This window comes from Microtus ochrogaster, chromosome 21, assembly GCF_000317375.1.
Source record: "Microtus ochrogaster isolate Prairie Vole_2 chromosome 21, MicOch1.0, whole genome shotgun sequence".
Lineage (NCBI taxonomy): Eukaryota > Metazoa > Chordata > Mammalia > Rodentia > Cricetidae > Microtus > Microtus ochrogaster.
In genome coordinates this window covers 3,834,551-3,860,910 of record NC_022022.1, presented here as the reverse complement: position 1 = coordinate 3,860,910, position 26,360 = coordinate 3,834,551, and the positions used below count along the sequence as shown (strand labels likewise).

Below are 26,360 nucleotides of genomic sequence, written 5' to 3'. Positions count from 1 at the left end.
CACACACACACACACACACACACACACACACACACACGCGCGCGCGCGCGCACACACACACACACACACACACACACACACGCAAGCGTGAGTGAGAGAGAGCGCAAGCACGAATATGGATATCTAAGGCCCGCTTTTTTATGGCATTGGTTTTACCTTCTTTTCCATGCTGTAGCATATGAGTGCCTGCTTCTTCATAAAATTTGTGAAAATCTATTGAATTCACTCCAAATAGTGAGAGAATGGATTAACTAATATTTATCCAATGTCCTCTTTCCAAGCGTCCATGAACAGGGATGTAAAGTGGTGTACATCAGAGCTGATGTGTCCCCAGTCACGGTGCACTTGTTGTTTGCTTGAATTTGGTTTCCTTTGTGAGTCGAGAAAAGATCCTTTGTGTCTGTATTTTACCATTGATATACGGATAAAATTCTAGATTACGCTATATTCACTAAGTAGGCATTTTCTCCTAAATTATACCAGTTTGGAGTTCTGTTTTGTTTTTTTGTCTTTCCTTTCCTTGAGACTTGAAGGTAGCATTGATTTAGGCTAAAAAAGAACACAGTACAGGTTTTACAGGTGGCTTGTCATGAAGGATTATAAATTCTAGTAGCGGTGATGGTGCATCTAGGAGACCTAAAGATACAGTAGTGCTAATAGAAGGTCCTGCTTCACAGGTCAGTGACCTAACTTATGCTGAGATTTTTTTTAATATGTATGAGTGTTTTGCCTGCATGTATTTCTGTACCATGTGTATGTGTGGTATACACAAAGGCCAGAAGAATCCCATGGTGTTGAATCTCCTAGAATGAAGTTAACAGACAGTTGTAGCTGCTATGTGGATGCTGGGAATTGAACTTGGGTCCTCTGGGAGAGCAGTGAGTGCTCTTAATTTCTGAGCCATCTCTTCAGCCCTACAGTGTTCTAACTTAATTAGCCAGGAAATGTAAGACAAAGAACGTATTATGGTTACTTGTATTATTAAGTTTTACTTGTCAAATTGACACAATCTGGAATCGACAGACTAGACTAGGTTGGTCTGTGGACTATCTGTTGATGATTATCTTTGTTACATTAATTGAGGTGGCATCATTCCCTAGGAAGAGGACTCTGAATTGTTGAGTGGAGTGAGCGGGCTGAGCACTAGCACACACGCACTTTCTAGACTCTCTAGTCTGCTCTAGACTCAGTGTGACGTGATGAGCAGCTTCCAGCTCTTGCCACTTTAAGTTCCCTACAGTGATGAACTGTAATCTGAAATTGTGAGCCACAAAAGCCCATTCTCCCTTACATTGCTTTTGTCAGGGTATTTTATGGTAGCAGTAGTCCTAGACTATTAGAAGACCAAAGAGATTGTGTATAAATGATAGACTGAGAGACAGGAAAAATCACATCAGTAGTTGGAATTTTGAGTGCAGTTGGAAACTTTTTGACTAGTGAAACAAGGTAAAGAGGGAAAAATAGAAGCGGAATCCTTTAGTGTCACCTGTCCCTGTCTCCAAGTGACTATGCCTTCCCTTCCCCACAGTTTCTGTGAGCCAGCAGCCAATCTCAGCTCCAGTGCCCATTGCTGCCCATGCTTCTATTGCTGGGCACCTCTCTACATCCACTACTGTTAGTAGCAGTGGGGTGCAGAACAGCGACAGTGCAAAGAAGACTCTTGTCACACTAATTGCCAACAACAATGGTAAGTGGGATTATTGGGGAAGTCTTCTGGGGATAGAGGCCTGAAAGAATAAAAATGGCCTCGCAGCTGCCTGTCCTGGTAGTCCTGTGGTGGCTGTTTTAGCTGGAGATGTCTTTAGGAACTGTTCTTTGGTATGGAAGGAACACTGGCTGCTGTATTCCTTCCATCAGTGCTGGCTTGATGCTGTATCTTGAGTCAGGTCAGCAGATTCTTGCTTGGTAATTCTGTAATAGAAAAGATGAATTGAGCATTGCTGGCTGACTATTCTAGAGATCTGGGACTGTTGGTTGGTTTTGTTTATACACACACACACACACACACACACACACACACACACACACACACACTTTAAATCAGAAGAATCCTGTTCATTTGGTTAAGAGTATTCCCAGGGCAGCTTCATATTCTGTCTTCTCTGAGAGGTTTCTGTGATTCTTGGCACCTTGGTATTAAAGAGAAGAGGTTATTTCTGCTAGGATGAAATGGTGAAGGAACACCATTTTCAGGGTCTTTTATTGATTAGGGAAACTAAGTTTAGTTAGTTTGGTTTGGTTCTTTTGAAACAGGGTCTCATTTAGCCCAGGCTAGCCAGTAACTCTCTCTATATAATGTGTATGGGTGTTTTGCTTGCATGTATGTCTGTGTGTCACTTGCATGTCTGATGCCTTCTTAGTGTGTTGGACCCTTGGAGATAGAATTATAGATGGTGGTCAGCTGCCATGTGGGTTCTAGGAGTTGAACCTGGGCTCTCTATAAGAACAAAGCTTGCTCTTAACTCCTGAGCCATCTCTCCAGCCCTAACCTTTGAACTCCTGATTCTCCTGCCTCTACCTGTACCACCAATACCCAAGCTGTATTTCATTATTGGTAACTTTTTACACACCAGAGATGATTCCTGACAGTTTCCGTTTGAGGATTCGTAGTGGTGTGTGCTTTCCTGAGCTCGTTGTACTGCTAAAAACTTGCCTGTCTGTCCATTTGTCTGTCTGTCCGTCTGTCTGTCTCTCTCTGTGTATGTGTGTGGTTTTTTGTTTTTGTTGTTTGTTTTGTTTTGTTTTTGTTTTTTTTGGCAGAGTCTCTCTATATAGGATTCATGGCAGTATATGCTTTCATGGGCTCATTGTACTGCTAAAAGAACTGTACTTGTTTATTTCTAAAGGCAGGGTCCATGTAGCTCTGGGTGGCCTAGAACTCGGTATGTAGACCAGATTGGTCTCGAAGCTATAGAGATCCACTTGCTTTTGCCTCCTGAGTGCTGGGAATAAAGACATGTGCTACATATGTTCTTTGATTTTTTTTTTTCTTTCCTGTGTGTGTGTTATTAGGAACTGAACATGTTCCCCCACCACACTGGGAATTGAATATAAGACCTCACTCATACTAAGGTATATTCTTATTTTCCAGCCAGTCCCCTTTTAAGTATTTGTTTTGGAGTAGAGTTTACCTAAACTACCCAGGCTAGCCCTAAACTTGGTTTCTTCTGCTTTGTCCCCCTAAGTAGGCATTTTATTTCCTTTAGAGATCCATTTTATTGCTGTAAGAATAATCTTTGGGTCTGGAGATGAAGCTCAGTTAGAATACATGCATAGTATGACAAAGCCCTGAGTCAGGACCCTCTAACAGATAAAGAAGAGCAGGGGCTTGGGAAATGGCTCATTCATTAAAGTCTTGCCACACAAGCACAAGGACCTGAGTTAGAGTCCCATGACCCATGCAAAGTTTTGGTGGATCCTTGGGGCTCACTGTCTAGCCTAGCCTTCTCATCCAGTTCCAGGCCAGTGAAAGACTTGTCTCAAAGCCAAAACCAAAACAAAACTGAGACTAGTCACTGTCCTCCACATGCACACACAAAATAAAAATAAGTGATTGTCAGGGAGGCCAGCTTGTGTAGTGCTGGCGTTTGAACCAAAGACCTCATCTATGCTGAAGGCACTCTGCCAACTGAGCTACATCTCCAGCCCTTTCTAACATTCTGTTTTGGTTTGGTTTTTTGTTTTATTATTTTGAGATAGGGTTTCTCTGTGTAGCCCTGGATGTCCTGGAACTCACTATGTAAACCAGGCTGGTCTTGAACTCAGAGATCTGTCTCCCTCTGCTTCCCAAGTACTGGGACTAAAGGCATGTGCCACCACCTCCCTTCTTACCCAGCTCCTAACAGTTTTGGTTATTATACTTCCCATTGTTTGATTAATGTGTTAACAGTAGATTATAAAAGGTACATTGATATTTCACTTACAGAGAGCTACAGTGAGTGCTGGTTAAGATTTATGCATTTATTACCTGTAATCCCAGCATTTAGGAGGCTGAGTCAGGAATATTGGCTGGTTTGAGGCCAGTCTGGGCTATAACAAGGCTACCTCAGAAAACACTTCCTTCGACAAGGCCACACCTCCCAATCCTTCTCCAACTGTTTCATAACTATGACCCAAGCATTCAATATGTGAGCTTATTTTTACCCAGACCGCCACAGGGTATTTCCTATGGAAGAATGTCGGATGTTATTTGATTCATACTACCTGAAACCTTTCTCAAACAAAAATAAATTTAGGGCCAGCAAGATAGCTTGATGAATAAAGGGCACTTGCCACTCAGCCTGAGGACCTGAGAACTACCTCACACACATTGTCTCTGACCTCCCACATGGGACATGGAACACGGAACTCAAGCACACATTTACAATAAATAATTGTGAAAAATGTAAGGGGATTAGTTAATAACAAATTACCTTCTTACAAATAGAGTTTTTTTTTTTTTCTAAAATAAGAAATTCTTAGCCGGGCGATGGTGGCGCACGCCTTTAATCCCAGCACTCGGGAGGCAGAGACAGGCGGATCTCTGTGAGTTCGAGACCAGCCTGGTCTACAGAGCTAGTTCCAGGACAGGCTCCAAAGCCACAGAGAAACCCTGTCTCGAAAAACCAAAAAAAAAAAAAGAAATTCTTGTCTTTGCTGTGCTGACTGGGGAGAAACCGTTAGTGTGGAGAGAGGAGCTAGTGTCTTCATCAGGCTGCACTGCCCTGACCCTTTGTTTTCTGTAAGCAATGGTGCTACATGGAGCTTAGGGCTAGGGTTTACTTGTTTTGCTTTTGTTTTTGTTGTTGTTGTTGTTTTTGAGACAGGGTTTCTCTGTTTAGCTTTTGGAGCCTCTACTGGAGCTCACTTTTTAGATCAGGTTGGCCTTGAACTCACAGAGATCTGCCTGCCTCTGCCTCCTGAGTGGAAGCTTAAGTTTTAGTGAGTTTGGTGACATTAAGCCTGAGGTGAGTAGTGGGAGCTAAATAATTTTGGCATCTGAGACACCGTTTCTTAACCTATAGTGTTTCTTACAGAATACACATTTAGCAATGCTCTAAAATCCCTTTCTTGTTGTTTTCCCTTGTTTTGCCTGTCTGTTACCCTTTAGCTGGTAATACTTTGGTTCAACAAGGTGGTCAGCCACTCATTCTGACCCAGAATCCAGCACCAGGACTGGGAACAATGGTTACTCAACCAGTATTGAGACCTGTCCAGGTCATGCAGAATGCCAATCATGTGACTAACTCCTCTGTGGCCTCACAGCCTATATTCATCACTACCCAGGTGAGTAGGACTTTGAATTCTGGGACTTGTAGAGGAACTAGGACTGTGGGCCTCCCAAAGCTCTACCTTAGGCTTCTGAGTCTTGCCTGCTGAATTGAGGTTCTCTTTACTTCTCTTCCTTGTGAAATGCCCAGTATAGCATCATGCCTGCATATTTTCTGCCATACACCTTAGAGGTCTGTTGAGTTGACTAAAATCTGGGCAGAAATCATGGGGAAAGTTAGAATTAGAAAGCCTTGACATCTCTGGGCAGTGGTGGCATACTTTTAATCCCATCACCCTGGAGGTAGAGGTAGGCAGATTGTGAGCTCAAGGCCAGCCTGGTCTACAAAAGTGAGTTCTAGGACAGCCAGAGCTGTTACACAGAGAAACCCTATCACCAAAAAAAAAAAAAAAAAAAAAGGCAAAAGAAGGCCTTCACACAGGACTGGAGAGATGGCTTGCTGGTCAAGAGCGTTTGTTGCTCTTGCAGAGGACCCAGGTTTAATTCCAAACACCCACATGTCAACTCATAACTGTTACAGAATTTTCCTGATACCTTCTTCTGACCTCTGTAGACACCAGGCACTCCTGTGGTGCACATACGTACATGCAGGCAAAATAAAACAATCATACATGTAAAATAAATATTAATTTTTTTTAAGTCCTCACATTTGCCTTGCAATCCTCAACATTTGCCTTGTAAGCGTTCCTTTTTGCTTGGGCTACTTATCTCCTAGGGTAAGTTTATTGACTTTGAAGATATATGTATAAGATGAGTGGCCTTTGAAGAAGGAAGGCTCACCATACAGTGGAGTAATTAGGAGTTGAAAGCCCAAATCTGAGTGGAATGTAAAGGCATGTGCTTTCCTTTGCCTGAGGCATCCTGATTTCTATACTCTCTTACTAATTTATCAGAGGTTTGTCACCTTTAAAGTGGGCTTTGGGAGCAGCATATAAAACAAAGATTGTTTTTATATTTTGGAACACTAGATTAAGTACTGATAATGATTTTGGTCTTTCCTGTCAAAGCACCAGTCTGTGAATACATAGTTTTGTTGTTTTTGTTACATAATAGTTTGCTAAAGACAGGCTGGGTATGGTGGTGCATACCTGTAAAACCAGCTCCTGGAAGACAGAAGCAGAACTGTCATAAAGTCAAGGCTAGTCTGAGCTACATTCCTGATTTTGAGGCCAACCTTGGCTACTTAAACCCTGTCTCAAAATAAAACAAAGTTGTTTGCAAACACAATTAGGAATTTGTTGGCAACCTAGGATACATAGCAAGAAACAAGTCCAAAAGCAAAAACAGAACAAAACAACATTTTACAAAAATCTGGCATGGGAGAATTTCCTAAAGTTTTCCATTTCAGTTATTTGAAAGCTGTACCTCTAGAGAGAGAACCCTTAGGTCAGAATATGGGGCTGTCATTCGTACTGCAGTCAGTACCAGGGCTAGTTTCTCTTTGTGCTAAAGGTCATTTTGCTTTTTAATACAGGGATTTCCTGTAAGGAATGTTCGGCCTGTACAAAATGCGATGAATCAGGTTGGGATTGTGCTGAATGTACAGCAAGGACAAACAGTCAGACCAATTACACTGGTCCCAGGTAAGCAGATCCTTGGAGTAACCTGGCATCCAGGTATTTATTTTAACTGTTTCAAAACAGTTTAGAGCATGTATTTAAAGAAGAATTTAAAGAAGGCATGTATTTAAAGAAGAATTTTAAATACAATTTTAACAATTTAAGCCCGCCAGGTGGTGGTGGCGCACACCTTTAACTGCAGCATCCGAAGGCAGAGGCAGGTGGATCTTAGTGAGTTAGAGGCCAGCTTGGTCTACAAAGTGAGTTCCAGGACAGTCAGGACTATTAACACAGAGAAACCCTGTTTCGAAAAATCAAACCAAAACAATGCAATTTAAGCCCAGTTGTTTGTTTGTTTTTAAAACAACAACATTCTTGGTCTGCAGTGTGAGTTCTAGGACAGCCAAGGCTGTTAACACAGAAACCCTGTCTTTAAAAAAACCAAAGGAGAAAAAAAGGTTCCTAAGCTTTGGCCAGGGTGGTAATTTTATTTTTATATTTAGCTTTTCACTACTCTTCATGAGTTATAGTAAGGCTTATGTAGTCATTGTCAGTATATGCTGATTAAGTCAGCTATTGTTTGATATCCTGAAAGAATATTGTTAATGCCAAGTCACAACTCGTATTCCATATATATGTACTCATCTTTGTGGTAGGATTATAAATTGAATTTTACTTTAATTTCAAAGCATAGGTTTGGATATGCAGCCAGCCATGATGGCACACTCCTGGAATCCAGCTTTCAGGAGGTTGAAGCAGGAGGATTACTGTGAATTCAAGGCCAGTCTTATCTCAAGAAACAAACAAACCAAGGCAGGGGGTGGGAGGACCTTAGATGTAAATTAAGTAAATGATATATTTTTTGAGGATAAGGTTACTAATAATGGAATATTAAAGAACCCTGGAGCTGGGGTTGTAGCCAGGGGTAGAGTGTATTCTTAGCATTGCTTGAGGCTTTGATTCAACTTCTAGTACCAAAAAGAATCTTGTAATTTTCCCGTAAGTCATATTTCATATGTGTCAGGTTTTCTACAGTTCAGGTCAAATGGAGAATCACTTTATTCAATCGTATATACAGGAACCACAGGGCCAGTAGGCGGCCCAGGGCTAAAAGGACCTCCCAGCCTGACAGCCTGTTCACTCCCTAGTAGCCACAAGCTGGAAGGAGACAGCATTTCCACAAGGTGTGTTCTGACCTATATGTGCACACTGGTACACACTGTGGTACACGTGGATGTACATTCACAAGTAAGGATAAAAATATTAAGGAGGCCTCTGCAGTTTGACTTTCTAAAGAATTTTTTGTTTTTGATTTCAGAGCCCACCGGACGTTTTTAGGTCATAAGATTAGATTTCTCTGTAGACATTTTGGTGTTCCATAAGTATTTCTCAGTGGAATTTCCTACAATTGTTCTAGAAAACATTACCCTTTGGGACATTCTGGTAGAGAAGTTGCCTGTCCTATTTGAGTGTATAGAAGAAAATGGAAAATACTTTCAGAATCTGAAAAAAGATTGTAAGGACCAAATTTGACCTTTGTTCTATATCTACCCATTCTTTTTCCTCCCCCTAATACAGAGGTCTTGAGGTGAAAAGTGCTGAAGGTGTCTGCACAGGAGGTGATGGGAACTGTCCCCTAATTACTACCTTAGCTGCTTAGGACAGCCACTGCTTTCTTAGATGTTCTTGGTAACCTCTGCTGACCACTCAGAAAGTTTAGGGAAATAACTTTTTCCTGTTCTTATATTTCTAGGAAAGGCAAGAAAATATGTTATAGGTGAGCTCGCTGATGAAGGTTTGGGACTTTTCTTGTCTCTCTTTTAAAAGCCCCAGGTACACAGTTTGTTAAGCCGACAGTTGGCGTCCCGCAGGTGTTCTCTCAGATGACCCCCGTGAGGCCAGGCTCCACAGTGCCTGTGAGGCCCACCACCAACACCTTCACCACCGTCATCCCAGCTACTCTCACCATCCGAAGCACTGTCCCACAGTCCCAGTCCCAGCAGACCAGGTCCACTCCCAGCACTTCCACTACTCCCACTGCCACACAGCCAACCTCCCTGGGCCAGCTAGCTGTACAGCCTCTGGGCCAGTCCAACCAGACCTCGAATCCCAAACTAGGTGAGACTTGGGCTGAGGAGATGCAGAACAGCATGGGGAGTGGGTGGGAAGCAGATGGTTTCACTTGGTCAATGTAGCTCCCTCCTTCCCCTCTCCACCTGCAGTGAGCATTGCCAGCTTTGTCACTGTGAAGCGACCCGGGGTTACAGGTGAAAATAGCAACGAAGTGGCCAAATTGGTGAATACTCTAAACACTGTCCCTTCCCTGGGCCAGAGTCCTGGGCCAGTGCTGGTGTCCAACAACAGTTCTGCTCAAAGAACCAGTGGACCCGAATCTTCAGTGAAAGGTAATGTGAGAGACTGAACCTCCAGTCACTCCTTGAGAAAACAGTGATACAGTATGAAATGGGATGTAGTGCTCTGATCTAGGCTTCTGAAATGCTCGTGTAGCCAGAAGGTACCGGGTGTGAGCATTTCACTTCAGCTTCTTGATGGGTCATGAGCGATGTCTTCGCGGAAGAGGGGAATTTTCTGGGGTGAATTTTTTTAAGGTTTATTTATTTATTTTAAAGATTTTTAAAATTTATTTATTATGTATACAGTGTTCTGCCTGCATGTATGTCTGCAGGACAGAAGAAGGCACCAGATCTCATTACAGATGGTTGTGAGCCACCATGTGGTTGCTGGGAATTGAACTTGGGTCTTTTGGAAGAGCAGCCATGTCTCCAGCCTCATTTATTTATTTTACATGTGTGGGTATTTTGTCTTCATGTACGTCTGCACTCTAGAAGAGGACATTGGATCTCACAGGACCACAGCTATAGACAGTTGGGAGTTTCCGTGTGTGTGCTTGGAGTTGAACTGAGAATCTGTGGAGGAACAGCTGGTCCTCTTAACCACTGAGCCGTTGTGTAAAGCAGCTGCCAGTACTAGATAAATGGATGAGAGCTGGGCTCATCCAGCTCAGAACACAATACTCAAAAGAGAATTGGTGAGAAAAGGGTTTATTTAGTTTACAACTTCACATCAAAGGAAGTTAGGACTGGGACTCCTCCAACAGTGCAGGAGCCTGGATACAGGAGCTGATGCAGAGCCCATGGAGGGTACTGCTTACTGACTTGCTCCTCATGGTTTGCTCAGCCTGCTTTCTTATAGAACCCAGGACCACCAGCCTAGGGATGGCCCCACCCACAATGTACTGGGCTCTTTCCCATCAGTCACTAATTAAGAACTAAAGTTAGTTAAGAACTAAAATTAATAACTAAAGTTATTATGGGATCTGAATTTGGAATTTCAGTAAAGTGCTTGCTGTCTAAGCTCGAGGACCTGTGGATCCCCAGCACCCAAGTAAAATCCAGCATGGTGGCACATGTGTATGACTCCAGCACGTGGGGGAGGGGGTGGATGCAGATGGATCATGGTGCTCCATGACCAGTCAGTGTAGCTGAAATGGTGTTGCGACTGCCTGGTTTAGTAGAAAACCCTGTCTTTAAAAATTTGGAGAGTGAGCTGGGCGGTGGTGGCGCACACCTTTAATCCCAGCACTCTGTGAGTTCGAGGCTAGCCTGGTCTACAAGAGCTAGTTCCAAGACAGGCTCCAAAGCCACAGAGAAACCCTGTCTCGGAAAAAAAAAAAATTTGGAGAGTGATAGCAGGAGAGGCCGGAAGCCAGCCTCTGACCTCTACAAGTGAGCACATGCACACATGCATAATGCATACGTGTATAAACCATGAAAAAAGAAAAAAGTAGACAGTTATACATGCCTATAAATAGATCCAGGTACTTAGAAACCACGAAAAGGATTGCCTTGTACCCAAAGATCCTGTCTTGGAAATCAGTAACCAAGTCTGATGACTCGTGCTTGTTATCTAGCACTCAGGAGGTTGATGCATGAAGATTGTTACAGCACACAGGAGGTTCTGCCCTAAAACAACTGACCAAAAACTAAAAACTGTAGGAAAAAAGCATAGGGGGAAAACCTTGGCAATATTAGATTTAACAACTGTTTCTTGGAAGCCAAAAGTACAGGCAAGAATAAAAATTGCTAAATTTGAAATTTTAAACTTATATGCATCAGAGAATATTGATAGCACAGTGAAAAAGGAATCTGTAGAGGGGGAGGAAATACATTGTGCTGAGAGATCACTAATACGTAAATAATTCCTGCAGTCTGCACAGTAACAAACCTAAGCAACTGAAGAGGGGGCAAAGCAGACGGTCTGATGGCTCAGAGGGTAAGGGTGCCTGCTACCAAGGCGGATGACCTGAGCTCTATCCCTAGAATCTACCCAAAGGCAGGAGTGAGCCATCAGGTAGTCCTTTGTCCTCTACACACTTGCTGTGGCATGTATGCAGATATATAAAATAAATGTAACAAAAAATGTTATGTTTTTGTTGTGGTGCCTATTGTGTGGCCCATGCTTTTCATCCCAGCACTTGAGAGACAGAGGCAGGCAGTTCTCTGAATTGGAAGCCAGCTTGGTCTACATACACAGTAAGTTCTAGAACAGCCAAGGCTACATAGAGAAGCCTTGTCTCAGAAAAGCAAAACACTAATAATAATAATAATATATTTTTTAAATGAGGCAAAGAGGCTTTGGATTCCATCCCCCTGCAGCGGTTGGGGAAAGACATCTCCGCAGACAGTCTTAAAGATAGCTGGCAGTATCAGTTGAGGGAAACATAAAAATCTTGGTGAAATGCCATCTGTACCGGTTAGGATAGTGACTCAGAAAGCAATAAATGACCCAACTAAACCAACTCAGAAAGACAAGTACTGTGTGTTCTCTCATGTGTGTTACTATGTGTGTGCTTATGTAAGAGTAAGTACATAGAGATAGAAAACTAGAAAAGGGGCAAATGGTTGGGGAGAGGTGAGTAGGGATCAAGGAGGTAAACAGAGATTAATAGAGCACATGTGCTAGGAAGTAGAAGAGGAAATACTAGGGTCCAAGCAGGGACAGGTAGGTAATGAGAGGAGCACATAGGGGCAGAGATTCAGCCAAGACTGAAAATGCCATAAGGAACTCACTCTGTATGCTAATTACAAAAGATCTCTTCAGAGAGGGTTTAAGATTGTGAGAAAGTATCACCTTGATGTAGCCAAGTTATTTTACTTTTCTTCCTGCATGTGGACTGAAGTTGACTAAGTCAGTGTCAGAATATAATAAAAGGAAGTCGTAATTGTTTCTTGTTGTTGTTGCTGTTTTGTTTCTCTTACTTTTACTCTTTTGGGGGGAGGGTGTTGCCTTCTTGTATGTGTGTGTACCACATGTATGCCTGGTGCCCAAGGAAACCAGAAGAAGCCGTGAGATGGGTGTGAACCACAGTGTTAGTGCTGGAGAAACCATGATTTCCCAGAAGAACAGCCAGTGCTCTTAATAGCTGAGCCATCTCTTGAGCCCCTGTCAATTGTTTTTGAAAGTAACAAAATGGTGCAGGCAAGATAAGATGGTGGCTCAGCATGCAAAGATTCTTCCTGCCAAGCCTGGCATCCTGAATTCAATCTCTGGGACCCACACTGAAGAGCAGAACTGACTTCTTTTGTTCTCTGACCATACACACATTCACACACAACATAGATTGAACATTTAGGTGAGGATATAGAGAAAGAGGTAGAGAAATAAAGAATCCTCATGCACTTTTGGCGGGGATGTGACACTACAGATACTGTGAAAAATAGTACGATGTTTCTCCAAGACCACTTAGTTACATATGCTTCAGGAGCTGCTTCTGAGCACGTATTGAAAAGCATTGAAGTCTGGGACTAGCACAGGAAGTTGTGTGCCTCTGCTCGTAGCAGCAGCATTTATATTAGGCAGAAGGTGAGAACAGCCTAAATCGCCCTCAAATCATGAATGTATGAACAAAATGTGTCCTGTTTACACAATGGTATGATATTTAGGTTTAAAAATGAAGTCATTTTTTTTCTTTTCAAAAGTTCTTTTTGTTTATTTTTAAGACTGTATTTTAATTATATTTTTTCCTTCCCTTTCCTCCTTCCAAACCCTCCCACATTGCCTTATCCACTTTCCGGCAAACTTATGGCCTCTTTTTTTCATCAGTTTTTATTGCATGCATTATATGTATTTGCATATACATACATATTCCTAAATATACCCTTTGAGTTCATAGAACGCTACTTGTATGTATAAGAAGTCATTTTGACATGAAACATTTTGTTTCATGTCAACTTTAAGGGCATTGTCAGGCTGTGTGAACTACTGTCACGATCTGTGCCAGCACGTGTACATGGGTAGTAGTATACATCTGCTGTCCTAGACCCTGGGGTGTGCAGGGAGGAGGATCAGGAGCTCAGAGGCAGCCTCCACTGTATAGCGCCTTTAAGGTTGGTATGGGCTACACGAGGCATTGTTTCAGGCAAAACTCTCCACAAAATAGTTTCTGTAAGTTAAGAAAGGTTCTGAAGGGCTGGAGAGATGCCACAATGATTTAAGAGCACTGGCTGCTCTTTCAGAGGACCTGCGTTCAATTCTCAGCACTCATGTGGCAGTTCACAACTGTCTGTAACTCCAGTTGCAGGGGATCCAATGCCCTCACACAGACATGAGTGCAGACAAAACACCAATGCACATAAAATTAAATAAGTTTTTTTTAGAAGGTTCTGGAAATTATGCAACATGAATGTGCTTAACAATGCTGAGTGTTGCTTTCTGTGTATCACAGTGTCACAATTTATTTGTTTTGTTTTGTTTTAAAACAGTCTCCCTATCTAGGCCAAATGGAACTAGATCTATAGACCAAGCTGGCCTGGGACTTGAGATCCTCTTGCCTCCACCTCCCCAGTACTGGGATTCTAGGTGTGCATCACCATGCTCAGCTCCATCACAGTTTTAAAAAGGAAATTGCCTATCAGCATCTGGCACATCCTATTATTCCAGCACTTGGGGTAGAGGCAGGCTAATCATGAGTTCAAGGTTAACCTGAATTACACAAGGATACTGTCTGAAAACAAACCAAAAACACGTAAATGGGAGAGAAAAAAAAAAACTTTGCCTAATTAGAGGTGGTGGTAAAAAGGCATTCCTAGCTCTTGAGTCAAAACAGAGACTGCTGGCCAGAATAGTCCCAGGGCTTCAGTTTGCCAGCCCTATCCTAGAGTTTGAGCAGTTAAAACATGTGCCTCTCTCATGCTTGCTCTTTACTCTGGGCTTTCTTCTCAAGGAATGTGTAGTCTTGCCCTAGTATCCTGTATTAATCTTATCAATTCTTCTCTGTTCTTGCAGTGACCTCTTCCATCCCAGTGTTTGACCTCCAGGATGGTGGACGGAAAATATGTCCACGGTGCAATGCTCAGTTCCGTGTCACTGAAGCTTTGAGAGGTCACATGTGTGTAAGTGACGCCACCGTGATAGGGGTCCTCTGATAGCGGGGGCATGAAAAGGGCTGTGCAAACTGAAAATATGAGAATGCATTTAAAGACTGCCGATAGGTGATGGAACACGCACTGTCTTAGAATGGTAGATTTGATCTCACAGGATAGTGGTCATAACCTCAGCTCAGTTTTAACTCTGTCACTGGAGAATGAAAGCCTGTTACCTGGTTCCTGCTTTATTTATAGTCTTGTAACTTTCTTCTCTAAGTTCAAATGAAGAGGTTGGACCTTTCTCTGGAGAGTTCAGAGTCAAATGATGCCAGGGACAAGGCTCTAGACAGACAGGTGAGGGAGCAGTGTAAGGTGTTGTGTTTGAGGCTGTGTGGACATACATGAGAGAAATGTGAACTCTGGGACTATTGAAGAAAGCAAGATGACAGCAGGAGGAAAGCTGCCTTAATGCAGCCTAACTGTACTAAGGAATGCCTACAGTCCCAGCGACCCAGTGGGCTATCCTGAGCAGAGAGCCCAGTGTCCACAGTATGTCCCTTATTGCCTACATTACCAAGCCATCCCCAGGGAGTATGGTGACATGGATTTAACTCATCCTAGTCTCAGGTAAGCAGAATGATGTCATCTCTTTTACAGTACTGCTGCCCTGAAATGGTTGAGTACCAGAAGAAAGGCAAGTCCCTCGATGCAGAGCCTAATGTTCCATTGGCAGCAAAGTCCTCATCCCCTGAGAAGACAGCACCTGTTACTTCCACACCCTCCTCTACACCTATTCCTGCTCTCTCACCATCCACCAAAGTACCAGAGCCAAATGAGAATGCTGGAGATGGCGTCCAGACCAAGCTTATTATGCTGGTGGATGACTTTTATTATGGACGGGATGGGGGCAAGGTAGCCCAGCTCACAAACTTTCCTAAGGTTGCCACGTCTTTCCGATGCCCTCATTGTACTAAAAGGCTAAAAAACAACATTCGGTAAGCATGAAACAGCCTTGGAGGTTTCCCTACATAAAGGTGGACAAGTTTTCTTACATTGCTAAGTTTTCTTTTTTGGAAACATTTAACTATGCTGCAGTCTTGTTAGAATTTACAGTGTGTAATACTGTTGAATTATTTTATTATGATAATAAAGGATACCTTTGAGTTTGAGTAAGAAAGACCCCAGTCTCTTTGCATGGAACCTATTTTTAGTTTTAAGAATCTGTTATCCGAGGGCTGGAGAGATGGCTCAGCTATTAAGAGCACTGGCTGCTCTTCCAGAGGACTCGGGTTCAATTCATATCAACCACATGGCAGCTTACAACTGTCTGAAACTCTTGAAATCTGACACCCTCACACAGACATATGCAGGCAAAACATCAGTGCACATAAAATAAAAATAAATTATTAGAAGAAAACAGAAAACATGTTATATGGAGCTAAAGAGAGGACTTAGAAGTTTAAAGTTTGTTCTGCTCTCACAGAGGACCCGAGTTCAAGTCCCAGCACCCACATCAGGTGGCTCACGATTGTCTCTAATCCAGTTCTATGGGATCCAATGCCTCTGGCCTCCTTAATCACTTGTACCTGTGAGTACTTGTCCACATGCATAGACGCACATGCACCCACAGAATTGGAAAAGAACTGTCTTTCCAGGCTCAGAAAAAGACTATCCCAAATAGAGGAAGTTGGAGGAGGGGAGCAAATAATGTTTGCTTATATATAATTCTATCATTATTTCTCTTTTATTACTGACTTGATTTCTATACTTTCTCTTTGTGCTCTGTTACATACAGATTCATGAACCATATGAAGCACCACGTGGAACTTGATCAGCAGAACGGCGAGGTGGATGGTCATACTATCTGCCAACACTGTTATCGCCAGTTCTCCACCCCTTTCCAGCTCCAGTGCCACTTGGAAAATGTCCATAGCCCCTACGAGTCTACTAGTAAGTTTGAAAACTCAAGCTCCAGCAGAGGGGTGGGAGTTACCTTTTCTTCCCTTATTGGATAGCACTAGCAAAGAGGTCCTTATATGCAGGTGATAGTGCTAGACGAAGTACTTTCCCCATTTTCTTTCAAGCCTGATTATAAAGTGCTTCACTAGTAAATGAATGCTTTCAGTGAGACAGGCGGTGAGCGAGACTGTACAGTTACATGTCTTACAAAACAGGAGACCAAGCGAGCACTAACTTTCAGTAATAAAGTTATTTGCTTAAAACATACATTTCTTGCCAGAGGTGGTGACACACACCTTTAATCCCAGCATTTGAGAGACAGAATCAGGGGGATCTCTGTGAGTTGGAAACTAACCTTGTTTACAGAATGAGTTCCAGGGTAGAAAGGGCCACACAGAGAAGCCCTGTCTCGAAAACACACATATATCTCTATTGAGTTCATATTTTAAGATGTGAGCCTAGCATTCAGGATTTTATATTTATTTCTTTGTTTGGTTATGGTTTTTCAAGACAGGGTTTCTCTGTATAGCCCTGGCTATCCTGGAATTCACTCTGGAAACCAGGTTGGCTTTAAACTCAGAGATCTACCTGCCTCTGCCTCCCAAGTGCCGAAATTTAAGGTGTGTGCCTGCTTTGGGATTTTAATTTTAAGAGAGTGTGTGTGTGTGTGCGTGTGTGAAATCCTAGGCAGGGACTCACAGAAGCCAAAGGCATCAGATTTCCTGGAGCCAGAGTTAAAGATGATTGTGAGCTGGAGTGTAGGTGCTGGTACCCGAGCTCCAGTTCTCTGCTAAAGCAGTGTACACTTTAAGTACTGAGCCACCTCTCCCGCCCTGTTCAGGCTATTTCTGATGTCCTTTAGAGGACTGCTAGTTTGTTGAAAATGTAAAAATTATGTTAAATATAGGAACTTATATAATTATAGTGTGTAAGACTAAGACAGTATTATAGGTTGGGTTTACAGGCTCATGCCTGTAATACCAGTACTTAGAAAGTAGTGGTAGGAAGACTGCTGAGTTCAAGGCAAGCCTGGATTACATAAGCCCTTATCTCTAACCAAAAAAATAATACTACAAACATGCCTTATACAATAGCAATGATGGGTAAGATAATTCTGAGAGGGAGAAAATCTTGTGGTCAGGTTTCATAAAAAGTAGTTGTTAAACTTTTAGAAGGACTTAGAAGATTCAAGTGGGTAGACCATTGATAAGTACTTAAAACTTTATCAAAATACTTAAAACTCTTAAAAGTCTATAATTTCCATATATGCAGAAACTTGAAAGGCCAGTGAACAAAGAAAAAATACAAATATGCCCCCTTTTCCAGCCATAATTTGTAATTTAAATATGAAACAATTAAAAATTTTATAAAACACTTATAATTATATTCTTATAATCAAGCTTGACAAATTAGCTAATTTCAGAGTATAATTATCTTGAATCTGTTAATATATAAAGAGAAATGACATTAATGACAAGCTAAGAGCATCTGTCTACCCAAGTGTGGTGACACACACTGTTAATCTCTGACTTGGGAAGCAGAGGCAGAATGATCTGTGAGCTACAGGCCATATAGGACTGTGTAATTAGACCCTGTCACAGAAACAAACATCTCTTAATGTTTGTCAGCCTTTTCCGAACAAATTCTTTCTGGTCCTTAGGCACAGACAGAAAATCATGTAGTATTTAAAAACTCACTCAGCAGTGAAGGATGCACACTGTGTGGATGAACGCCGTGAACAGTAGTGAGTCATGAGGGTTTCTACCAAGGGCTTGCCTAGCTGCAGTGAAGGTGTCAGTTCCTAGGTCACTGAATGATGACAACAATGGAGGTGGGAAATGATAAACAGAGAATGTGACTTAAGAAATAAAGGGAGAATGTCCAATTTAAGATGAAAATAGTTCAGTCTAGAAGAGAGCTTTGTTTTTAAAAGACTGAGTTAGAGACATAGGGACACGAGTTTTCCGTAGGCAGCACAGATGTGAGCAGAACTGCTTGTCCGTGTGTTGGTGACTGCAAGTGAGGTGAGGCCGGAGGTCTTACATCCAGGTGCATGTCTAGATTGTGTTTCTTCTTACAGCCAAGTGCAAGATCTGTGAGTGGGCGTTTGAGAGCGAGCCGCTGTTTCTCCAGCATATGAAGGACACTCATAAGCCTGGAGAGATGCCTTATGTTTGTCAGGTATTGCCTTTTCTCCAGAGCGGTTTTTAGGCATTTTGTTTTAAAACTGATTGTAAAGAAATTTGCTAATGAATACCCTAACTCCCCACTGTCCACATATTGTGTAGGTGCTCTGAAGACATGGGCAGTGAGGACTTTGTAGAGGAGAGTCTGTCTCCGGGCTCCCCTCTCAGGATAGGATGATTTTATTCCGTAGAGAATACAGGCTCTTCTTAGACTGGTCTGTCCTTTGCTGTTCGTATTGCCCACATAGATCTCAATTACAGGACCAGTACAATAATACCCGTGCATTTAAGAACCCTTTCTCTGTATATCCTTGTTACTTCTTTTTATGGCTCCAGTTACTCACTCTTATTTTCGTTCTTGCGTGACCTCAGGTGTGTCAATATCGCTCCTCCCTCTACTCTGAGGTAGATGCCCATTTTCGGATGATTCATGAAGATACTCGGCATTTGCTCTGCCCGTATTGCCTGAAAGTCTTCAAAAATGGCAATGCGTTCCAGCAGCACTACATGAGGCACCAGGTATCAGCACCAAGCAATCCTGTATTCTCATTTGAAGTTTTGGGTTCTAGGGTTAGGGTTGAGATAGATAAATGATATTGGTAGAGAACATATATTGTGAGCAAACATGGTTCAGGTCTTATTACTTGCTACACTGGGTTAGATGGTAGAGATTTAGTGCTAAAAGGAACAGTACTTGAGCCATTTTTAGGACTGTGTTAACAGAGCAAGAGAAGCATCTCCCTGTTCTGGGAGCTGAGCGGATATCCAGAAAGAAGTGGTTGGTATTTAGAGTTAGAAGGATGAGTAAGGATGAAGAGTAAGGTAGAACAGAAGTAGTTCCTCTGAAGTGCAAGGCAAGCCTGTGGCGGTGTAAGGAAGCAAGAGGCGTTCAGTGTGGATCGTAGGATACAAGACAGCATTGGAAGTTAGGGGGTCATGGGTGCTTTCCTCCTCTGGGGGATAAGCTCCTACTTGTTTTATTCAAGATTTAACCTGGCAGCACTAAGTTACCTGAGTGGAAGTTGAAAGCAGAGGCAAGACTAGCCAAGGGCTTTAATCACTAGGTAGAGATGACAGTGGTGTTGGTTTGTGCAGTGAGGAAAAGGGACAGTCAAGAGGGACTCCTAAGACAGCATGGTGCTTAGGATTTAGAGATGGGTTGAGTGGAAATGGCGGGAGAATAAGAAGAGCTCCTAAACCGAGTACTGCCTTTGTCTTCGGAGTTTTAGCCATACTGCTGTCAGGCTGAGTTCTAGAGGGCTCAAGAGTTTGAGACCCTGTAGCCTAGGCTACATAGCAAGATCTTGTGTCAAAAAGTCTTAAATTTGACATTTGGGTGAACAAGCAGGACTGTTTACTGAGACATACTGGAGAAAGCAAATTTTTGAGAGAATATTGAGATTTGGGTATTTTGGCTTAGCGCTGTCTGTTGACATTACAATGTATTTGGTAGATAATAGATCTGAAGTCTGGGTTGTTACAAGAATAATTTGAGAATTGTTATGTAAATTCATTAGGTTTTAAACTTTTTTTTCTTTTTTGAGACTTGGTCTTACTATGTAGCCTTAGCTGACGTCACATTCACAGAGATTCACCTGCCTCTGCCTCCTGGCTGCTTAGATTAAAGGTATGTACCACCACACCTGGCTGATTTTATTTTTAATTTTACTTTTGTTTTAATGTATATTGTTTTGCCTACATGTGTGTCTATGCCCCATGTGCATCCCAGTGCCAAGAGTTACAGATGTAAGGCACTGTGTGGATGCTGGGAATTGAACAAACTTCCTCTTGAGAGCAGCTGGTCGTAGTTTGAATCCCTGACCCACTGCTAGCCCCCAGCTGACCTGAGCCTTGTAAAGTGTCCTAAGTACTCCAAATGTGTGAAGGATAGGAATGAGAATCCTTCAAGTCTCTATCCATAAGACCCCTACCAGTAGTAGGAGTTTTGTTGCCAAGGAAACTAAAGTGTTCTGAAGAAAAGGATGTGATCAAAATGCCCAGGCCACAGGAATGTTAAGCTAAAAAGAAACCAGAGGCAGACCCTTTATTAAGCAGCATTAAGAGACTGTTTGATTGGTTGGGTTCTAGCAGGAGAAACAAAGGACTTGAGAAAGTAAATGGAGACAGCCCAAAGACGTGCATTTACACAGGAGGACAGAGGCATGGCTGCGGGGAAGATGGAAGTTGTGTTGCTATATTTTATTTACAATATGGAATAGACATAACCTTGTTTTAAAATGCTATAGAAAGGCTAGTATGGTGGCTCACACTGTAATCCCAGCACTCAGGAGGCTGAGGTAGTAGAATTGCCGTTAATTTGAGGCTTGCCTAGACTGCTGAGTAAGTTGTAGGATAGCCTCGGATACACAGTGAGTCTCTGTCTTTAAAAAAAAAGTAAACAGTGCTACAAAAAACCCTACTAGAGGAGAATGAATGTTTGTAAGAGAAATAAGAATGGAAAGCAAGGTGGGTGCTGTGTGCTCCGGTGACATGTACACACACAGTCGCTCAGAAAGAGTGCAGGCCTGTGGAGACCAGTGCTTGTATCTTAGCCTGATGTTACATTTATTTGCTATCCAAGTAAAGAAAGTTACAGATACGAGTCCTGTTTTGGCAGACCAAGTCCTAAAATGGTTTCTGAAACATCTCTGTATAGATGTATTAAGATTCCCCCCATAGGGGGGAGTACTATCTTTTGTTTGTGGCTGGAAAGTGTCTTGGTGGTAGGGTGCTTGCTTGGCATAAGGAAGGCTTCGACTTCTTGCTTGTATCCCTAGTACCACCAGAAAAGAAAGAAACAAGGAGACTTTGCTCTGTGGTTGCTTATATGCTGTTGGTAAGAAAGTGTGGAAGTGAACCAAGAGTCTGGATTAAAGGCAACCCTAGAATGTGAAGGGAGCAGAGTGAGAAGTCTGAGTGGTTTTGTTGTTTGCTTGACAGTTTTACCGTGTATATTTTTGTGTTTTTAAAAATTCTAAAAGAACATCCAAGATGATAGTGTGTGTTGCTGGCCTGTGTGCTCCAAGTCAAGAAGTGGCTGAGAATCTGTTCATCCTGGCCTCTATTTTTGGGGGCATGAGATGGTGTTCTTAGTGATAGGCTTCTGGTCTTGAATAGTTGTTTTCTTAGTGAATTCCCCACAGAAGGAAGGAAAGGATAGTGCTGACACTTATCCACTGTGAACCTTTAAGGGATTCTTGTGTTTTGTTTTTTCTCCTCTTCAGAAGAGAAATGTTTATCACTGCAACAAATGCCGGCTACAGTTTCTCTTTGCCAAGGACAAAATTGAACACAAGCTTCAGCACCATAAAACCTTCCGTAAACCTAAGCAACTGGAAGGCTTGAAACCAGGCACCAAGGTAAAGGGTTTGACAGAAGTTACTTTCACAGATCCGGGGGGGGGGGTAAGAGTGGAGTTAGACAGTACCCTGAGGTTTACTGTGGGAGCCATCTAATGGTTCTTCCCTTGATTTTTAGGTGACAATCCGGGCTTCTCGGGGGCAGCCACGAACTGTTCCTGTGTCAAATGATACATCTTCTAGCGCCTTACAGGAGGCCGCACCACTGACCTCCTCCACTGACCCCTTGCCAGTCTTCCTTTATCCCCCTGTCCAGCGCAACATCCAGAAGAGAGCTGTGAGGAAAATGTCAGTGCCTTCTTCTAAATGCTAAGCGGGTGGGAACTGTGTGTGCAGGGCATTTCCCGATAGCCGAGGAAATCAGGATCAGTGGTCAGAACTAATGATCTTTTGTTTTTGACAGGAGCGTCATGGGCCGGCAGACATGTCTGGAGTGCAGCTTTGAGATCCCGGATTTCCCTAATCATTTCCCAACCTATGTGCACTGTTCTCTCTGCCGCTACAGCACCTGCTGCTCTCGAGCTTATGCCAACCACATGATCAAGTGAGTTGGGAAGAAACCAGCAACTTGTAGTTTAGGGTCCAAAACTCAGCACAGCCTCTCCCATTTCTATTTTGTTGCTTTTCAATTCTCGGTTTTTGAGACAGTTTCTCTGTGTCATAGCCCTAGCTGTCTTGGAACTAGTTCTGTAGACCAGGCTGGCCTCGAGCTCACAGAGATCCACCTGCCTCTGCCTTCCGAATGCTGGGATTAAAGGCGTGCGCCACCACCGCCCCGCTCTTTTTTCAACTCTTAAAGCTGTTGGCCCGTCTCTTCTTGGAAGATAAAAGAGCAAGCCCGTATTCATTTGACTTTGTTAGTCTGTACTCCAAATAATCTCCTAGGGTCTCGTACAGTTCAGGCATTGGATGGGGCTTGTTAGAAATGTCGATTCTTAGCCCTATCCTAGACCTGAATTGTAATTGATCCTCAGGTTATTTTGTGTTTATATTGAAGTTTGAGAAGGCATCTCTTTGGTTGGACATTGTCATTGGTTGTAACTCTGTTTCTTTGTCTTTTTCAGCAATCATGTTCCACGGAAGAGCCCCAAGTATTTGGCTTTGTTTAAAAATTCTGTAAGGTAATAAAATACTTTCTCTGTAATTTTTAAAGTTGTTAATATCATATCTTTATTTTGTGGAGTGATTATGTGCATCGCTCCCTTATTTAAGCCTCAAAGTTTAGCTGTTTTAATGTCAATGCTATATGTATCTAATATACTCTTGGTCCTCTCTCTCTTTTCTCTCCCTCTCAGTGGAATCAAGCTGGCTTGCACTTCGTGTACCTTTGCTACCTCTGTGGGAGATGCCATGGCCAAGCATTTAGTGTTCAACCCCTCTCACAGATCCAGCAGCATCTTACCACGGGGTAAGTGGGAGAAAGGATGTCATTCTGTATGAGCCAGGAGCATCTTTCTCTGGTCTCACCCATTCACTGTTTAGACACACACTACCTTAGACTGTGAACCTTCTAACCTGCAGTTAGATAAGACTAAGAAGAGTCTACTACTGGGTAGCTTGTTGAAATCTATGGAATGTTGGGGTTTTTTTTCCTCAGTGATCTAACTTTTTTTTAAAATCTCATTTTCCCAGGGCTCAGTTGGATGTCTCACTCAAGGTAACATTCATTTCATGATTTAATGTGTACTTTGCATGATGTTTTCTCTTAGTAACACTATTATTTAAATTCCTAAGTTTAACTGATGTTTGCGCTCTCTGCTCCCCATCTTCACTCATTTAGGCCTGGCCAGACTCCTGAGCGAGCGTATGATCGGAATCTGAAGAATATGTATCTTCCATCTCCCTTCCCCCCTAACAAAGCAGCCACTGTGAAACCTGTAGGGTCCACCCCAGCAGAACCGCAAGAGCTCACAGCTCCTCTGGCCCAGGCACTTCCATCACCAGCCTCAACTGCAACCCCACCAGCAACCCCTACTCACCCACAGCCCTTGTCCCTACCGCCCTTGGCCACAGAGGGAGCTGAATGTCTGAATGTCGAGGAACAGGATGAAGGAAACTCCGTAACCCAGGAACCTGAACCGGCATCTGGTGGTGGAGGCGGCAGTGGGGTTAGCAAGAAAGAGCAGCTGTCTGTGAAGAAGCTGCGGGTGGTGCTGTTCGCCCTGTGCTGCAACACAGAACTGGCAGCTGAGCACTTCCGAAACCCCCAGCGTCGGATCCGTCGTTGGCTTCGACGCTTCCAGGCCTCTCAGGGAGAGAATTTAGAGGGCAAATACCTCAGCTTTGAGGCAGAAGAGAAACTGGCTGAGTGGGTGCTGGTCCAGAGAGAGCAACAGCTGCCTGTAAATGAGGAAACCTTGTTTCAGAAGGCCACCAAAATAGGACGCTCTTTGGAGGGAGGGTTTAAGATATCCTACGAGTGGGCTGTGCGTTTCATGTTACGGCACCACCTCACCCCCCATGCCCGGCGAGCTGTAGCCCACACATTACCGAAGGATGTAGCAGAAAATGCAGAACTCTTTATTGAGTTTGTACAGCGGCAGATTCACAATCAGGACCTACCTTTGTCTATGATTGTGGCTATTGATGAGGTCTCCTTGTTTCTGGACACAGAAGTACTGAGCAGTGATGACCGAAAGGAGAATGCTCTGCAGACAGTGGGCACAGGGGAGCCTTGGTGTGATGTAATGCTGGCTATACTGGCAGATGGCACTGTCCTCCCCACCCTGGTTTTCTTCCGAGGACAAGTGAATCGGCCTGCTAACGTGCCAGACTCTATATTGCTAGAGGCCAAAGAGAGCGGCTACAGTGATGATGAGATCATGGAGCTTTGGTCATCCCGTGTGTGGAAGAAGCACACAGCTTGTCAGCACGGCAAAGGCATGCTGGTGATGGACTGCCACCGCACTCACTTGTCAGAAGAGGTACTGGCCCTGCTCAGTGCCTCTAACACACTGCCTGCTGTGGTCCCTGCAGGCTGTAGCTCTAAGATCCAGCCATTGGACGTATGCATCAAACGAACTGTTAAGAACTTCCTGCACAAAAAGTGGAAGGAGCAGGCTCGGGAAATGGCAGATTCTGCCTGTGATTCTGATGTCCTGCTTCAGCTGGTGCTGAACTGGCTGAGTGAGGTGCTGGGTGTCATTGGGGACTCCCCAGAGCTAGTCCAGCGGTCCTTCCTTGTGGCTAGTGTCGTGCCAGGTCCTGATGGCAATGTTAACTCACCTACACGCAACGCCGACATGCAGGAGGAGCTCATTGCCTCCCTAGAGGAGCAGCTGAAGCTGAGTGGAGAACGGTCTGAGGAGCCGCCGGCTTCCACCCCTCGACCTAGATCGTCTCCTGAAGAGACAGTTGATCCTGAAAGCCTTCACCAGCTCTTTGAGGGGGAAAGTGAGACGGAGTCCTTCTATGGCTTTGAGGAAGCTGACCTAGATCTGATGGAGATTTAGGTGCTGGGCTCAGGAGAGCATAAGGAGTTGGGTAGGACGGCTGAGGGGGGGTAGGGGGACTTAGAGAAAGGGGGGTCCTGGTTTATATTTCTAATTTTATGCCACCGCTCCCCTGACATTGATAACTTCCTGTGAATTTGTGGGTTATTAGAAAGCCAGTAGTGATCACTTCTGAGCCGAGGAGCTGGCCTATTGGTTACTTCTAAAAACAGGTTTTTGTGACTTTTTTTTTCTTCCTCTTCTTTAATTTAAATCACTGTGTTTGCTATTTTTCTGACAAAAATCTAGGAAAACAATCCTTTGTGGACAGATATTAAATTGTTTTGTTTCCCCTTTTACCTCAATTGTATCATAGTATTTCTGGGTTTTGTTTGTTTTACTGTGTGGCCAATGTCTTTGGGCATGATACTTATCTAATCATTGTTTATGTGAGAACTTTTCTGCAAATGGGAAAGAAAAATATGTAGCTCACAAACTGGTTTATTATATATGTGGATAAATTTTTTTCATTGTGGTCTTTAACACTTTTATATAAAAATGAAAATGAAAAAAGAATCCCATTGACCTCTTTCCTTCTCGTTTCCCCTCCTATCCAGAGCTGTTGGTTCCTTCAGCAACTCTGGGTGTAAGATTGTGGCTTTGCAGTGCATGAGGCCACCTTGACTCCTCCACCCTCCACCAAAACACAACAGAAACAATATGTTTTGCATTTGTGACCTTTGACCCCTTTCCTGATTTTCACGCTGTCCTTTACTCTGGGCAAAGGAGCACATTGTGTCCCTAGCAAGCAAGAGGTACTGGGTGAGGTGATCAAACAGTATTGAGGTGGAAGCCATCCCTAGTCTGTCTTCCATCAGCAAGCCCCTGCTGCTTTGTTTACCTTTGTCCTGACTGCACACCTCCCGAAGACATCACAGGTACCGACTGGCATGTGTTAAGTGTTGAAAAGGACAGACTGCGTGAACTCCTGCTGACCCCCTGGCTTTCCCGTTTCTCTCAGTGCTTAGAGAAGAAACTGGTGTGTGAAAAAAGCATAGAGGTGTGCACAGAAAAAGACACGAATCTTTATTTTTCACTGCCAACTTCCAGGAAAAATTTTCTACAGTTTGCATGATGGATTTTTTTTAAAAAAAATGATGTACTTATGGTGATAAACCAAAATGTACTGTACCATAGAGGAAAAAAAAGAAC

At 43.2% G+C, this 26,360-nt stretch overlaps 1 protein-coding gene across 6 annotated transcripts in view; it reads left to right on the top strand.

Moving 5' to 3' along the window:
* Nucleotides 1-25,714, top strand: part of Pogz (pogo transposable element derived with ZNF domain) — a 41,092-nt gene extending 15,378 nt beyond the window's left edge. The window contains exons 3-19 of one of the 6 annotated variants that reach the window (XM_026783953.1): nucleotides 1,529-1,687; nucleotides 5,090-5,265; nucleotides 6,744-6,852; nucleotides 8,656-8,946; nucleotides 9,051-9,233; nucleotides 14,134-14,240; nucleotides 14,871-15,208; nucleotides 16,009-16,163; nucleotides 18,253-18,353; nucleotides 18,731-18,877; nucleotides 21,583-21,717; nucleotides 21,836-22,005; nucleotides 22,121-22,261; nucleotides 22,782-22,838; nucleotides 23,013-23,125; nucleotides 23,350-23,374; nucleotides 23,498-25,714. In XM_026783953.1, the coding sequence (XP_026639754.1) occupies nucleotides 1,529-1,687; nucleotides 5,090-5,265; nucleotides 6,744-6,852; nucleotides 8,656-8,946; nucleotides 9,051-9,233; nucleotides 14,134-14,240; nucleotides 14,871-15,208; nucleotides 16,009-16,163; nucleotides 18,253-18,353; nucleotides 18,731-18,877; nucleotides 21,583-21,717; nucleotides 21,836-22,005; nucleotides 22,121-22,261; nucleotides 22,782-22,838; nucleotides 23,013-23,125; nucleotides 23,350-23,374; nucleotides 23,498-25,169 (4,079 nt within the window). In that variant the 3' untranslated portion in view covers nucleotides 25,170-25,714. Of the gene's footprint in view, nucleotides 1-1,528; nucleotides 1,688-3,055; nucleotides 3,073-5,089; nucleotides 5,266-6,743; nucleotides 6,853-8,581; nucleotides 8,624-8,655; nucleotides 8,947-9,023; nucleotides 9,234-14,133; nucleotides 14,241-14,870; nucleotides 15,209-16,008; nucleotides 16,164-18,252; nucleotides 18,354-18,730; nucleotides 18,878-21,582; nucleotides 21,718-21,835; nucleotides 22,006-22,120; nucleotides 22,262-22,781; nucleotides 22,839-23,012; nucleotides 23,126-23,349; nucleotides 23,375-23,497 lie in introns of those variants that run through there. The other 5 variants (XM_005357009.2, XM_026783955.1, XM_026783954.1 and 2 more) reach the window with 5 other exon arrangements.
* Nucleotides 25,715-26,360: the final 646 nt, after the last annotated feature.